We start from the raw sequence: 19,194 nt of genomic DNA on the forward strand, positions 1-19,194 counted from the left end.
TGAAGAGCTTTATAATTCTAGGTAATACATGAAGAAATCTTACATTACTCATGATCCAACTATTAAGGCATTTATAAAGCAGAGCCTATTTGAATAAAGTCTTATCCTAGTAACAAAATTGGAGCTATCAAAAATTTTTTTAACTTTTTGAAATGAGGTCTTACGGTGTTGCTCAGGCTGATTTCAAACACCTGGTATCAAGTCATCCACTTACAGAGCTCTCAGTCTGCTGAGTGGCTGGAACTACAGGAATGTGCCAATTCCAGCTCATTTTTATTTTTTAAATTTCAAAATTTTAGACTGGCCAAGTGTGGTGGCACATGTCTAGTTCCAGCTGCTTGGGGTGCTGAGGCAGAGGGATCACTAATTCAAGGCCAGCCAGAGCAATGTGGTGAGATCCTTTCTAAGTTTTTGCAAACTGGAAAGTGTCCATGAGACTGAGGGCTGAGAGATAAGGAAGTAAAAAGAGTTAAGATGTGCCATATACATGCCACATACCCACAATGAATGTAAACATACATTGTAAAGTGAACTAAAAATAACAGTAATTAACAATAACATTGAAAATAGGGGAAAGGGACTAAAACAGAATCAAGATGAGTTATGTACATGTACTTACTCTCTAAGATGAATGTAAACTTCATGTATTGAAAACGTATACTAATAAAATAAAATTTTAAAAAATGGCTTGGGATATAGTCTCCAGTACCACAGGTTAAAAACAATTTATACCACTAACCAATTTTACCAGAAGATAAAGTACCAGTTATTAAATTTTACAATGTGTCTTTTGTACATTGTTACCCTTATAAAAACCTAGGACCAGAATTAAAATTGTATGGTTATCATTGAATTGTAAAGTTACAGCTTGGAAGGGACCATAAAATCCTATTCACCTTATATAACTCAAGTAGTATACTTCATTAAAATAGGTATAAAACTTTAGATTTTTGTTGTATGTGTTATATGTGATTATCACATAATACATGAAACCTATTTTTATAGCTTTCTCCATAAATATTTCATAATCAACTAATTAAATATGTATATTTTTAACTTTATTAAACATAATTCTCTTAAATTTTATAGCCAATTATTTGAATATTTAAATATAAGTGATAACCAAAATGACTTTGTAAAGTTTTTTTTTTTTGTACTGGTAAAACTTTAGAAAATATCTCCTTCTGCTAAATTAATTATTATTTTTCGTGTTCAGGATAAATTTACCTACCATTCAGCTCCAGTTGAAAAGTCCCATGGCAGACCACAAAACAGAACATCAAGATCACAAAAGAAGAAAACCAAGTCACCCGAGAGAAGTAAATGTTGCATAAATGCAAAAAACTACGAACAGCCTACAATTTCTTCAAAATCGCATTCTCCATCTCCCTACACAAAAAGACGCATGTGTGAACTATCGGAAGACACAAGGCGGCGGCTGGCCCATTTAAATTTAGGACCCTATGAATTCAAAAAAGAAACAGATAAACCACCATTTGTAATTAGACATGTATGTATTCTCTTAAACACTTGCATTTGAAACTTATCAAATCTATTCTGCCACTGAAATATTATTCTGAAATGTCATTTAATTTCTGGCTTATATTATTAATTTTCTTACCTGAACTTTTTTCTAGTAATTTATGTAAATTTTCCAATCTGAAATGGAAAATTTACTTAAAGAATTTTCTTTTTTCATTCTTTAATCCTGACAGAGATCAAGCTCCATTATGAAAGCCATGTTAAATCCTCTTTGTACCCATTTCTTTTCTTCTTGTAGGGTGGACAGCATAATAACACTACAAATTCACTTTGGTTGTAATTGACATTAACACTAAAATGGTAGAGTAAGGTTTTAGAAGAGAACAATTTATGGAAGGGAAGACCCTCACTTACTCTGTCCTTTTAAAATATTCTAATGGAAACTAAGTTTCCTTTGAAATTACGTCCCTTTGGAAAGCTTTATATAAAGAATCTTTAAGGGAAACCATTATTTGATGGTGATGTAGTGAGAGGCCTTTGGAAGTGTAAATCGTTGACTTCAGGGCAGCATAATTCTAATCTTCCTGTAGAGAAACCTACTTTTGATATGGTTGAAATTTGAAGTCTTGTGTTCCTTCTGATACTCAAATAGAATTTGGCTAAAATTTAAGGATCTGTGATCAAAATAGTTTTAAAAAAGGGTTTTCAGACTCTTTATAGTTTTCAAAGGTTTTGAGTTTTTACTTTAAAAGATCCTTTTACCAAAAGCTTTCAAAATAATGGAAATATTTAATGTATAATACATTAATATATAAATTCTAAACCTCAACATGTAAGTACTTAGAGAAGCAAGATATTTTTGATATATATAAAATTACTGACTGTAATGGCTCTATTTTTTCCTAAATTCTAAAGTGAATTAATCTAATATGTAAATATATCCTTTTGGTGTGTAAAATTGTAAACGTTTTGAACATACACTATCTCAGAGATTCAATTTTTCTTTGTGATGCAAAGAAAATTAATCAAAATTGTTTCAAAAATATTAAATATAATTTTAACATTTAAGAATATCTTTATATTTTGACTATGAAGCCTTTATTCTTTTAAACTAGAATAATAGATTATTAATTATAAAAATTGATAGCATAGTGGATATATTTAAGTGATAATATTAGTGATATTCTTATGGTTGCATTTATTTCTGTCGAATTTGATTACAAATTCTGGTCACTTTTTGGTTGTTTGAACAGTATTCAGATAATGTTTTCCTTGCTTGTTAGAAAGACTTGAACTTTATGTCCACCCACAATTACAAATTAAATTCAAAAGAAAGGGGGCTCACTTTGGCAGCACATGTACTAAAACTGGAATGATACAGAAAAGATTAGCATGGCCCCTGCTCAAGCATGACATAAATTCTTGAAATGTTCCATACTTTTACAGATTCAACAACTTTTGGAATTCTCAAAAAGATGTCAGAAAGAAATATCTGACATTTAAAAAATGTATAGCATTTATAAGTTACAGAAACAACTAATGTGAATACAGAGTGTCTGATACTGAGAATGAAATAGTGAATTAGTATGAAGAGCTCAAAGAAGCCAAAAAAGATTAGAGAAAATAAGATTATCTATGATAGTAAATAGTCATTACTATCAGTAGCCATGATAGTACATACCAACACATTTCAGTAATATCTATGTTAACACCCTCAACTCTTCAATTAAAAGACATAGATTGGCAAACTGGGTCAAAAAATAGAATCCAACAGGCTTGCCTTCAAGAAACTCATCTAATCCAAGAAGGTGTGTGTTATGATTTGTGTCTAGATATTCCCCCAAAGCCTCATGCAGTCATGGGGAGCAGGCTTTTTAGAGGTGTCTAGATCTAGAGCTTGTGATTGATTCATAGTCCAGTGCTGGGAATAAGGCTGTGAGTGCCACACCCACCCTAGAGTGGGTAGCCTGTACATAATATAAGGGAAAGAAAGAGGCTTGTTCCCCCTCTCTGCTTGTTGCTTTTGCTGTCTTCTGCTGTCATAAACTTTTGCCCCTCTGCCATGTGTCACCCTGACTTGGAGCCAGCTGATTATAGACTAAAATCCTCCACAAACTGTGAGCTAAATAAACCTTTCTTCCTTTAACTTTGAGTGTCAGGTATTTTGTCTCAGCAATGACAGAAAAATAAGGCAGTATACATAGACTGAAAATTAAAGGATGAAAAATAGCATTTTATGCAACAGAATTCTGAAAACAGGACTCACAATAATTGCAGGGATAGCAGTTCTAATATCAGACATGGTAATCTTCAAGCTGAAACTGATTAGAAGAGACAAAGAAAATCACTACTTACTAGTTAAAGGAACAGAAGGAGATAACATTGACAAAATATATGCAACAAATATGGATCACATACCTTTATAAAATAAAACTACTGAAATTAAAAGATCAAATAAATGCTAACACAGTTGTAGTAGGGAATTTTAGCACCCCACTTTTGCAAGAAGTAGATCAACTAAACTAAAAACCAACAAAGAAATATCAGAGCTGAACCACACCCTTGAACATTTGGATTTAATAGATATATACAGAGGATTCCACCCTTCTACAACAGAATATATAGTCTTTTCAGCAGCACATGGTACTTTTTCCAAAATAGATCACATACTAGTCCACAAAACCAGCTTAAGTAAATATAAAATAATTGAAATTACCCCAGGACTCACCAAGAGAAAGAGAAAAAGGACTGATATCAATGCAATTAGAAATGAAAAAGATGAAATTACAACAGACACTGTCAAAATCCAGACGATAGTAACTACTTCAGCTGTACATGATACTTTTTCCAAAATTTTTTTCCAAAAATTATATTTTAACAAATTAGCAAATTTTGAAGAAATGGACAGATTCCTAGACACACACAAACTACAAAAACTAACCCGAGAAGACATAAATATGCTTAACAATCCAATAATAAGCAATGAAATTGACACAGTAAGAATCTACCAACTAAAAAAAAGGACCTGAGTGATTCACTGCTGAATTCTACAAAGTCTAAGGAGGTTATATCACCAATACTCCTCACACTTGTGAAAGAAATGAAAAGGGATGGAGTGCTTCCAAATTCATTTATAGAATCCATTATCACCCTGATCCCCAAAACAAAGACTCAAAGAAGAAAACAACAGGTCAGTCTCCTTAATGAACATAGATGCAAAAGTCCTCAACAAGATATTAGCAAATAGAATGCAGTACATTATCAAGAAGATCATACATCATAATCTAGTAGGTTTCTTCCCAGAGATCTAAGGATGTTTCAACATACATAAGTCAGTAGAATGGTACCTTAGTTCACAAACTTGATTCTTACTAAATTCTTGCTCCAAACCAAGTTGGATAAGAACCAAATCAAATACAGTGGTTAAGTTCAATGTTGACTTTATACAAAAATTAGTTTTGATTCTCATCCAGTTCAGTTTGTGACCAGAATTGTGGAGAGAATTGAGTTTCTGAACTGAGGTACCACTATAATGCAATACATCACATAAACAGGAACAAGGTAAAAAACCATAAGATCATATCAATAGGTACAGAAAAGGCTTTTGACAAATCCAGCCCCCCTTCATAATAAAAACCTTGAAGAAAACAGGTACGATGAAGGGACCATACCTGAATATGATAAAAGCTATTCATGACAAATCAATAACCAGCATCATACTAAATGGGGAAAAACTAAAAGCATTTCCCCTAAAATCAAGAAAAAGACAAGGATATCCTCTATCATGTCTTCTATTAAACTTTATACTTGAAACAGCCAGAGCAATTAGGCAAGAGAAAAATAAAAGGGATACATAAAGGAAGAACTCAAATTATCATTATTTGAAGATGACATGATACTCTACATAGAAGACCCAAAGAACCCCACCAAAACCTCATAGAATTAATAACCAACTTCAGCAATGTAGCAGGATACAAGATCAACACTCAGAAATCATTAGCATTTTTTGTATACCAATAGGAACTGGATGAGAAGGAAATTATGAAAATAATACCACTCACAGTAACTTCAAGAAAAATGAATTTTACTCAAGAATTAACAAGGAAGTACAGACAAAGAAAACTGTCATAGTCTGAGAGAGGAGATTGAAAAGGACATCAGAAAATGAAAAGACATCCCTGGTTCTGGATAGACAAAACCAGTATTGTCAAAATAGACATTCTCCCAAAATTTTTATACAGATTCAATGCAGTCCCAATCAAAATAGCAATAGCATACTTTACAGATCTACAGAAAACAGTCCTAAAATTCATATGGAACCAGAAGAGACCCAAAATAACAAAAGCAATTTTGGGCAACAAGAGCAAAGCAGGAGGCCTTGCTATACCTGACTTCAAACTATACTACAAAGCAATCAGTAGTGATAAAAATAACATGGTACTGAAACACAAACATATGTAGATCAGTGAAACAGAATTAAAAATACAGAAACTTCAATAGACACATTCAGCTATTTGATCTTTGACAAGGGGCCAAAAACATGTTGCAGGAAAGATAGCCTATTCAACAAGGGGTGCTGGGAAAACTGGTTATCTCTTTGCACAAGATTGAAAACTGGACCCCTATTTCTCACCATATACTAAATTAAAATCAATATGGATCAAAACAAAGATTAAACCTATTGGAAGATAAAATGGGTAACACTTGGAGATGTAGATGTGGGAAAGGATTTTCTAAACAGCATCTCAACTGCATAAGAAACAGCAAGAATCAACAAATGGGGTTATATCAGACTAAAAAGCTTCTGTACCACACACAAAAAAAATCAGTCACTAAAGTGAAGAGACAACCTACAGAATAGGAAAATATTTTTGCCAGTGACTTCTCAGAAAAAGGATTAATATCTAGAATATACAGAACAAAAACTCAAAAATATTAAACCACCTGAAATTAAAGACCCAGTCAAGAAATGAGCAAGAGAAATGAACAGGCACTTCACAGAGGAAGAAATACAAATGGTCAACAAATATATGAAAAAACTTCAACATCTCTGGACATTACAGAAGTGCAAATTGAAACAGTGCTAAGATTCCATCTTACTCCAGAAAGAATGGCAATCACTAAGAAATAATAAATCCTGGGGGGGCTGTGGTGAAAGAGGAACTCTCTTTCATTGTTGGTGGGAATGTAAACTAGTACAACCATTATGAAAATTAGTGTGGCGATTTCTCAGTGAACTGAAATTAGAGATTCTGTATGGCTCAGCTATCTGCCTTCTGGGTATCTTCCCCAGAGAGCTTATGACATCATAGTACAGCAGTACATGCGTACCAGTGTTTATGGCAGCATATGTAATAGCTAACTCCTGGAAGCACCCTGTATACCCATTAACAGAGGATTGGATAAAGAATATGTGGTAACTATATGTAATGGAATACTACTTGGTGATAAAGAATGACAAATTTGAACTTTGTAGGAAAAATAGATGCCCCTTGGAAAATATAATGTTGAGCGAAATAAATCATACACACAAGTTTATATACTTTGAGTATATTTCATGTGGGTGAGGCAAAGTACAATGAGAATAATAAAGGACAGATACAAGGGAATGGATCTCTTGCAATAGGGAAGTGGTGGTGGGGGCTGGGGATTAACTCAGTCGCACAGCGCCTGCCTGGCAAGCACAAGCTTGTGAGTTCGATTCCCAGTACCAGAAAAAAACAAAAAAAAAAACAACTTTAATAGGGAAGTGGCCCAAGGAAACAAGGGCAAGCAGAGAAGAGCAAGAGAAATAAGAATGTAGTTATGCCATGGACAGGAAGCTAATAACCTTAATTAATGTGAATATTTTATACCATAACATGAAGTATGATTAATACTATCAAGAAGAATGAAAAAAATGGGACTGGGGATTTGAAGGAGGAGGGAGGAATGGGAGGGGAAAGAGAAGGAGATTTAAGAAAGAAGAAACAAGCCGTAGTATGTACATGTGACCAGTCCCCAAGATGACTGTAAACTGCATGAACTGCAAACAAGTAATAATAAAAATTTTTTAAAAAATTATAAAAGAAAGGCTATGCAGTATCCTATTGTGAAGGAATAGTAATATTTTTAAGAATACAAGAATGTAAGAATAATTAATAATACTTTTAAGAATCGTAATATTTTTAAGAATACTGATATACAAAAATAAACATATTATGGGGTTAGATATAAAAACATTAGGGAAATAACTGCTCTTAATTTGACAACTTTTCCTTGGTGTTCAAATGCAATAAGCATTTCAACCATTTAAAAGTGTACAGTTCAGTGGTATTAAGGATATTCATATTGTACAGTTATCTGATTTAAGCAATTTCTCACCACCCTAAATAGAAACCCTTTACTCATAAAATAGTCACTCCTCTCCTCATTTCTCTTCCCCTCACCTTGGAAATCACCAGTCCACTTTCTGTCTCTATGAATTTGCCTATTTTACCATTTCCCGTAAATTGAATCATGCTGTGTAGCTTTCTAAAAAATCTTAGCATGATGCTTTTGGGGTTCCTCCATGTTGTACTTGTTAGTACTTGATTCTTTTCTATGGCTGAATAATATCCCAGTATGGGTGTGTGGAGAGGTATACATTTTATTTTTTTTATTGATGGACATTTGGGTTGTTTTCACCTTTTAATTAGTGGAAATAGTGGTTCTGTGAATAATTTTTATATAAATTGTTCAATGATTGCTGTTTTCAGTACTTTTGTGTAAATATCTAGGAATATATTTGCTCTCGTATGGTAATTCTGTGTTTAACTTGTTGAGGAATTCAGTGTTTCCCACACTGGATGCAACATTTTACATTACCACCAGCAATGTGTAAGGGTTCTAGTTTCTCCACATTCTCACAAATATCTGTTATTTTCTTGGTTTTGTTGGCATTGATCTGATATTTTATTTATGTATGGTGCTGGGGATTTAACCCAGAGCCTCATGCATGCTAGGAAAGTGCTGCTGAGCGGTACCCACAGCTCTGTTTTGTATTTATTAGAGCTGTCTTAGTGAGTGTGAAGTGGTGTCCCATTGTGGGTTTGACTTGTATTTCCCTAATGACTAATGATGTTGAATACCTTTCCATGTATTTATGTATCTTATTTAGAGAAATATCTACTAAAGGCCTTTGTCCATTTTATGATCTAGTGTTTTTGTACTTGATTTGTAGGAATTCTTACACCTTAACAAAATTACTCTTTGTCATGTGTATGACTTACATGGATTTTCACTGATTCCGTGGATTGCGTTTTTACACTTTTAATCTTTTATGCACAAAAGTTTTTTAAATTTTGATGAGTAGACATATCTTTTTATGTCTTTATATTCTTGTGACTTTTTATTCTTGTTTAGAAAATGTAGTTGACTCTTACATCTGAAAACTGTAAGACACTCAGATAGGTTCTGACCATAACCTAATAGAGACACTTCTTGAATTAAAATTGGGGATTTTTTATTGTTGTTCTTTGTTTTTTGAGACATAGTGTCTCTATGCAGTTCAGGCTGGCTTTGAATTCACTATATAGTCCAGGTTGGCCTTGAACTCACTGGAATCCTCCTGCCTCAGCTTCCCCAGTGCTGGGATTACAGGTGTGTGCTACCATGCCTAGCTTGAATTCGAACTGTGTACGCTAAGGTGATAAGTAGCAGATGGATGGATTTGTTTTGAAAATAAGGCAGAATGGTCTTCTTTACATCTTTGTAGTGGAAAAACAGATTAGGTAATAAGGTAGTAGGCATTTTAACTATTATCTATGCATTTTAAAGTAGGCACAAATATAGTTAATTTCTAGCCAGATACAGTGACACACACCTGTAATCCCAGCACTCTGGGAGGTTGAGGCAGGAAGATATCAAATTCTAGTCCAGCCTCGGCAATTTAGCAATACAATCTCAAAATAAAAAATAAAACCGTCTGGGGATCCAGCTCATGGCGAAGACCCTGGGTTCAATTCCCAGTACCATAAATAAATAAATAAATAAATTCTGGAACTTAATTTCAATTTTGTTTAAAAATAACTAGGAAAGCAGTTAACTAAACTCTGACTTTGGAACATAGCTGGTGAATAGAGGCTCCATCACTTAACCTGTTTTATGGTATATGTCCATGAATTAGTTTCCCAGTGTCACAGGTTTGAGAGACTATACCACTTAGGCTCTTTTTTACATTGAAAATCCTGCTTCTTCTAGGTTGATCCCCCAAGTCCCAGGGCTGATACTCTATTTGGACTGTCTGGCAGAGACTGTGAAAGAGATGGGTGGTCCAGGATGCACAATGGTAAGCTTGGCATTGTCTTTCTTCGTTAGGTAGTTGCCTGGATTATCATTGAGTCTTTTAAATTGACATCAACTAATAAAAACAGAATCTTTGCCAAACTATTTGATAAAATGATATTTTTTTTTTACAATACGTGGGATACCCTTATGGGCACTCCTTAAAAATAATAGAACGTATATGTTATGTTGCCTCTAATCATGCTTCTTTGAGATTCTAAATATTTTTTAGCATGCCAGGATTCTGATACCTTCCAGAAAAAATAATTTGACTGGGGCTGGGGATTTAACTCAGTGGCACAGCGCCTGCCTGGCAAGCATGACGTCATGAGTTCAATTCCCGGTACCAGAAAAAAACCAAAACCAAAAAAATAATAATAATTTGACTAATTTGGTTGTCAAAATTTTCTAACCTTATTTGTTTGGGAAACCCCTTTCTCACCAAAATGTGTGTTAATTTGTAAAAGGGATTTGGGGAAACCAAATGGGAAAGAATTCAGTTGTTGGAGCAGGGCTCCCCAGCCCCAGGTCAAGGACCAGAATCTGTCTCACAGCAGGGTGGGTGGCCAGTGGGAGCTCATCTGCATATGCAGCCACGCCCATTGCTTACATCACCACCTGAGCTCCGGCTGCTGCCACATCAGTGGTGGCATAAGATTCTCATGGGGTTCCAAAACAAAATGATAGGAATTAACAGTGGTTGAAACCCTTTATCATTTTTATTGTTTTTGCTTTGTTTTGCTTTTGTCTATGTTGTTGTTATTTTTATTTTTTTTAATTCTCTTTAAAATTAATTAAAAAAAAAGTTTCTCATAGGGACATGAGCCATACCATAAACTTTCAGCCTATGTTATCTAGATTGTCTTCTCCTTTGAATCATCCTCACTCCCTATGATATACCCTGCTCCCTACAGGAAAAACTGTCTTTCACAAAACCAGTGTCTGGTACCAAAAAGGATGGGACTGCTGGCTTGGGACGTCTATGTAGATATACTTGAATACTATTTGAATACTTGCTCTGTCATTTATCTATAAACTTGGCATTCTTGAAAAGATAATCTTAACTACTTTGATAATTAGTTTATTAAAGAATGAAGATAACAAAGGAAATATTACCATGTAAAATGACTTAGCACATAAGTGCTTAGTAAATATCAGCTGTTAATATAATTACAGTAAGTATTACTTATATTGCTTAAAGGATAATGTTCTTTACATTTAATTTATAAAAAAAAAATCTATCTTTAGTCCCAGTCCTTATGGTTAGATAAAATTCTTCTTACATTCTATAAAGGTGATTTTTATTTAAAAAGTTTAAATAGTATAATAAAGGACAGTTGAACATTAATAGAAACTGTGCCAAGACACCAAATACTGACTAACAGCCTTTAAAGTTAATTTACTACATACTGAGAAAATCACAGAGGGAGTGAAAGAAAAATAGAATCATTACTTGTAGTGAGCTCTTTCTACAGTTTATAATCTTTTTAAATGAAACATTTTCTGAGAACAGGCAGAGTTTGTGCTTGTTTATTTTGTTTTTTAGCACTAACAGAGATAAATGTGGTAATCAATAAGTATTTTAAATCCACAATAGCAAATTATATAAAATTAGAAACAGATGTTACATTATTTCCTCTAGTAGAAGAAATTTAGGGATATAGAAAATGAGCTTTATGTGCAAGCCAATGGAAAGTAACTTCAATATAGACATTTCTTTGGAAGGTATTTGGTTTTTTTTTTTTTTTTTTTTTGGTGCTGTTTTTCTCTTTTTTTCTTTTTTCTGGTACCGGAAATTGAACTCATGACCTCGGGCTTGCCAGGCCAGCGCTTATGCCGCTGAGCTATATCCCTAGCCCCGGTGTTTTTTGTTTTTGTTTTTGTTTTTTTTTTAAACACTTAAGCATTTGATTTCGCTTGAGTATTAAGTATTCCGCAGCAGAACTGTTACAGTTTCTAATAACTTCTAACTGGAAGTCTGCCTATGTAGAGGCAGATCAGAAAGGTCACTGGGTTGCTTTTATCTTTCTTTTAGCTTTTTATTTTGGCGTCATTTCACACAGAAAAGTAGACGGTAATAGAAAGCATTCTCCATATACCTTTCATTTGTGATCCACAAATAATAATATTCACTTTCTTTTATGTCTTTTTTTCTTTCTTTCTTTCCCTTTTGTTTATCAGCTCTCCTGCCAGTGCATATGTCTATGTATAAACTTTTTGGGGAAGAATATTATTCCATATTAAATTTGTATGTTGAAGCCCTAACACCCAATGTGATATTGTTTAGAGACCCTCCGGCCTTCGGAAACTGATTATGTTTAGATGAAATCATGACTGGAGCCCTCGTGATAGGAGAATGTCCTTGTAGCAAAAGAACTCAGCTAGAAGGCAGCCATGTGCAAACTAGGAAAAATGATTTCTCCAGGACCCAACCATACTGACACACTGATTTCCAACTTGCAGCTTCCTGAACTGTGAGAAATAAATTTCTACTGTTCGGAGCCACCAAGTCTATCATGTTTCATTATGATAGTCTAAGCAGACTAATACAGATACTACTTTTTGTGATATAACTATAAGTAGTAGTCAAATTGACATGATATAATTATATTACTTAATCTATAAACCTAAATCAGATTTTTCCAGTTGTCCTATGTCTTTGTATCAAAAGAAATTCTGTGGCAGTGTTCAGCTGTCATTTCTCTTTACTTTTCTTTAATATGGATCAATTTCTTAAAGATTCTTCCTTTTTAATGACACCCTTAATTTTGAATAGGACAGACCAGTTTTTTACTCTGCCCTCTAACTTGTTTTGTTTGATTCTTTTTCCTTGTGCTTAGACTTAGATTATTGATTTTTCCCCAGAATAAAACAGAAGCGATGTGTTATTATCCGTGCAAGTCAGAAAGTATATGGTCTTGCTTTGTTCCTGGTAATGTAAAGTTTGCTCACTTGATTAAAGTGACTTGGTTACATTTCTCCAGCATTAAAGTGTCATTTCTTTTGTTTGTCTTTATGGGAAGGTACTTTTGAGCTATGTAATGTCCTGTTATACTTTAATTTTGACCTCTTTAGCATACATGAATGATAGAGACCTGAAACAATTTATTATCATGAGGCTTGCCAAATAGTAAGCTTTTAAAACTCCATTACTCTTTATACATTTATTAGTTTGCTTTGTACTATAAAGAATTGTCCTTCTCTTCTTCTTTTTTTTTTTTTTTTTTCCTTCTCTTCTTTTAATGCCCTAATTCTTTTGACTATTTGGGGCAACAGTTGGATAGATGCCAAACTGTTTTTGTTTCAAATTTTTATTGCTATTTACATATATAGGATTTTTTCAGGGTAGAGTCTCTTACACATAGTGAATTTTCATTTGTAATCTTACATTAGTAGATACTCTTCTTGAACATTTCTTGCCATATTGTGTTGCCTAATAATTTATAAGTTGTTGTAGGATGATGTTTTCACCAGCACTGACCTATTCAGTCTTTATAAGAATTGTTTGTCAATAGCTTTAATTAAATTTAATTGAGAAAAATGACAAAGGCTTAGCAAGATTAAGTGACATAATGGTGAGCTACAAAATGACCATGCTAGGTCTTCTAGATCCAAGTTCCTCCTTTTTCCACCAGACTTCTAGTACTTCCTTTATTTTCACTAAAGTACATTGTCTCTATTGGGAATTATAACAATTCTTGTTATAATTTATGCAGTCCTTTTGAAGAAATTCGGTACCCCTTGTAATTCAAGAGTTAGGAAGCTTTATATGGTCATTTTTTTTTTTATTTAAAGAGAAAATCAATGGTGTCATCTTGACCTTATTTACTTAGGAATTTAAGAAAGATGTGAGACTCTGACTCCTCCCTTTGAGAAAACACTTCTTATTCTCTTCATGTGAAGATTCTTTTTTGATTTTCATTTGCATATAAGATTGTAATTTTTTACAAGCTTGCACTGATTTCTTTGTTGATAGTTGCATTGTTAAATAAAATTAGAAAAAACATTTGAAATTCCAGTATGTCATATTTTGAATAGATAATGCTCAGTTGCAATATTTTCATGCCATCTGAAGAAAATACCATGTAATCTTTATATACATACTTGTTAGCAAAATACTTCATTTGTCTCAGTTTTTATTTAAATGTGTCCCTCTTTGGATTTCTTGCAGAGAAGTACCAACTAAATCCATCATTTCTAGGTTTACTTCTTTATTTGGTTTATTTATTTTTTTATTCAACATTTTAAGAGCTTTACTTATTTCGTATACTATAAAATTTCCCTTTTAATATGTACAATTAAATGATTTTTAGTAAATTTGAATTGTTGTTAAATCACCAGACCCAGTTTTAGAACACTTCCATCGTCCCAAGGCCTTCTGTACACTTGTTTCTGGTCAACTACATCCCCTCTTCCAGCCCTTGGCTTGTTTTCTCCTTTTTGCTATTATTAAGAACACTATTGTGAACATTTGTATTATAGTCTCTGCACAGATATATTTACCTTCTTTTGGATAGATACCTAGGAGTGGAATCCACTCTTATGGAGAATTTACGTTTAACTTTTAAAGAAATTGCTTACTATTTTCCAAAGTGACTGAACCATTTTACATGCCCACCAGCTCTGCATGAGTGTTCCAGGTTCACTGTGTACTTGACATTTTTTATCATTTCTGTTCAGATCATCCTAGTAGTGGATGTATAATCCTATCTTACGATTTTAATTTGCATTTTCCTAAAGACTAATGGCATTGAATGTATATTCACGTACTTAGTAACCACTTCTATATTTTCTTTGGTGATCACTACTCTTCTAGTCCATGGTAAACAGGGTACCTGTTTTGTGGTAGTCTCTAGATCCAGGTCTTAGCAAGGCGGGTTTTATTTTGAGGTTTCTTCTCTTGGTTTGTAGGTGTCTACCATGTTGCATTGTATTCACATGACCTCTTCTTTGTGTAAAGGCTTTGTCCCATCACGAGGGCTCACTTTTATGACTTATCCTTTACCCTATCTTCAGATGTTATTAAATACAGATCTTGGAGTGGAGACTCCAATATTTAGTCCATAACATCTATTTCATGAAATTTTTGGAGAGTGAAATAATAGCTAACATTTACTGAATATGTTTTTTGTACTAGGTGCTATTCTAAGTAAGTTCTTGTATTGCATTGATTAATTACAGCATCCTCATGAAGTTTAGATATTATTATTTCCATTTTATAGGTAAGGACCCCTGAGGTTTAAAGTTAACCAAGATCATACATACAAGATCTGCATTTTACAAACTACTTATAAACATAGCCTAACTTGAACATGCTCTTGAATCTTTCCTTGAACCTTTTCTTAAATGAGGCCCATTTATTACGCCCAGCTCAAGTTATTCCATCTTTATAACCCTCCTCTGATTGCCTTAACTTTGGGGGTTGCACTCTAATACGCTTTTTATATAATTAGTTGTACCATTCTGACTTTATCCTGCTCCTGTATAATGGTGTTATTCAACTTCATATAACTTAACGAAAGTAGATTATAACTACTTCATGGCTGTGGGACGTAGCTGTTATTTCCATTATCTCCTGGTGAGAGTGAGTGACTGTGAACATTGGGAAACCTCAGATAAAAGTAATACCTTAATTTGTAAAAACAAGATCAAATTATAAGCATATTCAAGTTAGGCTATGTTTATAAGTAGTTTGTAAAATGCGGAAGACATACCAGTGCTTTAACACACTGAAGTTTTTAATATAACATTAGCTTCCAGAGAATATATGCCACTTCCAGAACTCTCAATCTTCAAAGTTAGCGTTTTTGGAGAATTAGGCTCACTATGTTCTCATTATTCTTTTATTTCTTCAGCTACATTAATGCCTTTGTTTTTCTTCCGGTACCAGGAATCAAACTCACGACCTTGCGCTTGCCAGGCAGGCGCTTTGCTGCTGAGCTAAATCCCCAATCCCTGCCTTTGGTTTTATTTTAGTTTTATACATTGGATTTGTCAAGAAGAGAAGAACTGGACTGGAGTTACTTTATTTTTAGTTTTGAAAAGCAGTAGAAGTAAATTGCCTCTTACCAACATGAAATAGAGAAGTTACCCTGTGTGAAAACAGATATTTCAGCTGACTTTTAGGATGACTCAGGGCATCTAGTAAACAAACATCTTGGGCAATAAAAATAAAGCTAGAATTCTTTCCTGAATACTGACTAGTCTAGGTCTCTAGCGATATAATTATTTTTTTCTGGATAAGACTGTTTGGGAAAGTAAAATATAGAATCTTACAGTGTTTTGAGTAGAATGTATAAATGAAGAAGGAAAATTGTAAGTTATGATTCTGATTTTTTACTATAACTATTATAAAGATTATAGTACTTTAAAATTGCTCCTTAAGAGTTGATTAATTAATAAAATCCCAAATCTGCATGTACATATAGTGATTATCATTTTAGGGAGATATTTACAATTATATTTAAAATCCACTGTGCGATAAATATTGTGCCAGAGCCTTTTACAAGTCATATAATTTAGCTGTTTACTTTGACTCTCTGAGGTAGTATAAGCATTATTTTTATATTCTTAAAATAAGGAGTGAAATATAAATTAAGAATATAACAATTTAAAAAATATATCTTGTGACAGAATTAGAAATTGAACATTTTTGAGTTAAAATTTTATGTTAGTGATATTAATTGATATGTTAGCAATAACAGCTAACATTTATTTTAGTGCCTTTAGTTTTATTTTAGTTTTGTAATAGTTAACATTTTCTTAGTTTGTCTAACATGATCTTTAAAACCATATTATGAAAGAGGTGCATCAGACAGGTTAGGAATCTTGACTTAAAAGTTAAGTTCCAAGATCATGTAGTCAGTAGGGGGGCCTCAAACATGCAATGCAGCTCTATTTGTCAGCGGTGTCTGTACACTATATTGTGCTACCATCATCTCAGGCTAGTCAGGTATTGGGAATTCCAGCATGAACTCCAAGAATAAGAGCACATGTTGTTTCACAATATCTATGAAATCTACAGATTCAACTATTATTTCATCAGAGACTAATTTATCAGCAAAAACTTACCCAAGTTGGTTTTTCAAGTAAAAATTATCTCTGACTCTATTAAGATATCTCCTACTTTAGTCAGTATAGCATTTGTGAAATCATTTCATTACTGAAGAATCAATGCCAGTTTTAACTTGTTGGCTGGGGGCTGGGGATTTCGCTCAGCAGCAGAGTGCCTGCCTGGCAAGTGCGAGGTCATGAGTTCAATTCCCGGTACCAGAAAAAAAAAAAATTAGCTTGTTGGCTGATTGTCCTTGCTTTTTGTAACACTGTTGAAGGGTTTTAAAGTCTTTCTAAAGTCTGCTACATGAATTATAATTATAGAAACAGTGATAGTAGCAAAAATCATAGATGACACCAAATTTTCTCTCTTTTGGTATGACATTTATACTGTAATTCTTTTGTACATCCTTTTTCAGATCATTCTCATCTTGGCTGCTACCGACCTAAGGATTATAAGGTATGTAGAACAAATTAGAGAATGATAATTTTTCTGGATTTCAGGCAATGACAGAAGATTCATCTAGTAAAAAAGTACAAAGCAATAATTGCCCCATCATGGAATACCACTATTTTGTCATCTATGCCACGTGGTACAGTATGCCTGAATGTCGTCTTCCAAATATTTTGTGGCTTTTGATTATTAATTTGGATTTATTAATTATTTAATACATGAGTGTGTGAGAAAAAGAAATTGGTTGTTATTTTTAGTAATATCTCACAAAATAGTATCTCCAGATTTCAGTTATTCACACAGTATTCCCATAACTTTTACAATATCTGCATTCATTTATACTATTTGTTTAAATTCACTTTCTTTTTAATTCATCTCACTATTACAAAATAAAAATCAATATAATTTGCTTTATTATCCATATAAAATGCTTTATTTTAGTCTTATGCGTTCCTGAAATCTGGCTAGATCCTAGCTTTTGCTGGCAGGCATGCATTGTATTTCTTATGTGAAACAAACAGTGGTAGGTGTAAGTGACATACTGACAGGTAACTGAGGACTTCTGATGGATGGAGAGTTGAAAGATAATGCAGTTTTATGCAACGTTAGTATATATCCATGAATCATGTGAAATAATCTTGTGTATCATCTAAAATCACTTGGATAACCATATTAAATTATCTAATTATAGCACTCAAAGGCCATGTTCTACATTCTGAGAAATACTTCCTCACAATGTTTTTTCTTTCCCTAAGTGAAAACTTATTCATAAGTGTCACTATTCTTAAGAAAATAAAACAATATTAAAACATAGCTTTCCTTTTAATACCTGTGTTTACTTACCTGAAAATTTCACTTGCACTTATTGGAACTGAACAGATAAAACTTTGCTATGCTTTAACTGAGATAAAAGAAATCTGGAACAGTTAATGAGTCAAGAAGCTATGTGACAAGGGCCCAAATCTATCCGTGTCTGAATTATCAAGGTAGAACTTTTCTAACGATTCATTTCAGGCCTACTAAAGCGAAATTGCTGAGAAAGGAGACTGGAATTTTCTCACAAGTTTCTCAGTGATTTTTGTGCAGCTGTTTTCCACTTAGCCAAGGATTTGCATCTGAGTGCCACTGTCTCGACTATAAAAGCAGCACAAATAAAAAAGGCTATTCCTGTATAATGTTTGTGTAGCATTATGCCTTGTTTAAGGCCATCTCTACAGGAGTATGGGCCTGGCATAAGTTGCCACATCCAGGCTCACCCTGTTATGTAGAATTTATTCAGTCATAATATATGCACAACTGCCTTGATATGTGTGAGAGTGCTGTGTCATCTATCAGGTCTAGAACAGCAAGGACCTTATTGATCCTCCTGGTAATTGCTATCACCTTCATATATAGTGTGTTCCTAATATATGTGCATTATATGAGTGGATTGTTAAAACAGAAGTAAACCAAATATAAAGAGAAATGGATAAAGTTTATAGGACATTAATATTTTTCCTAAGGTAGCTATAATCCACATAAGTTAGTTGGTTCATCCAAAGATAGGTATAAAGTGACCTTTTCTCCAAATGCATTTTGCCAAGAACTGTACTTCAGTGCATCTTTAATTCCCTTCTACTTCCACCACTGGATTCTTTACTTTTAAGACTTCCCTTGGGAGGCAGTGCCTCGTGGGTAAGATAGCATATTGTTTGTGCATCCAAAAGGTAAATTTTCATAGCAATGTATGTTCAGCACTGAAATAATAAAGGATTATTTTCTTCCAGACACACAGTAGTTAGTTAATAAATACTCAGGTAGTAGAACACTATGGGAATTGTATAAGGCTTTTTTGAGCCATGAATTTGGGAGTACTTACTGAAAATTTTATGGAAAAATGAGTCTTTTCCCTAGTTCTCTGG

The 19,194-nt window shown here is 33.4% G+C and overlaps 1 protein-coding gene across 2 annotated transcripts in view; it reads left to right on the plus strand.

Moving 5' to 3' along the window:
• The window catches only part of Spata6 (spermatogenesis associated 6), a 114,868-nt gene that overhangs the window by 48,105 nt on the left and 47,569 nt on the right, over positions 1-19,194 (plus strand). For both annotated transcript variants that reach the window (XM_005398629.2, XM_005398630.2), the window contains exons 7-9: positions 1,217-1,510; positions 9,703-9,790; positions 17,259-17,299. In XM_005398629.2, coding sequence (XP_005398686.1) covers positions 1,217-1,510; positions 9,703-9,790; positions 17,259-17,299 — 423 coding nt within the window. The remainder of the gene's footprint in view (positions 1-1,216; positions 1,511-9,702; positions 9,791-17,258; positions 17,300-19,194) is intronic.

The sequence above is a fragment of the Chinchilla lanigera genome, unplaced genomic scaffold (assembly GCF_000276665.1).
Source record: "Chinchilla lanigera isolate Chin_1 unplaced genomic scaffold, ChiLan1.0 scaffold00063, whole genome shotgun sequence".
NCBI lineage: Eukaryota > Metazoa > Chordata > Mammalia > Rodentia > Chinchillidae > Chinchilla > Chinchilla lanigera.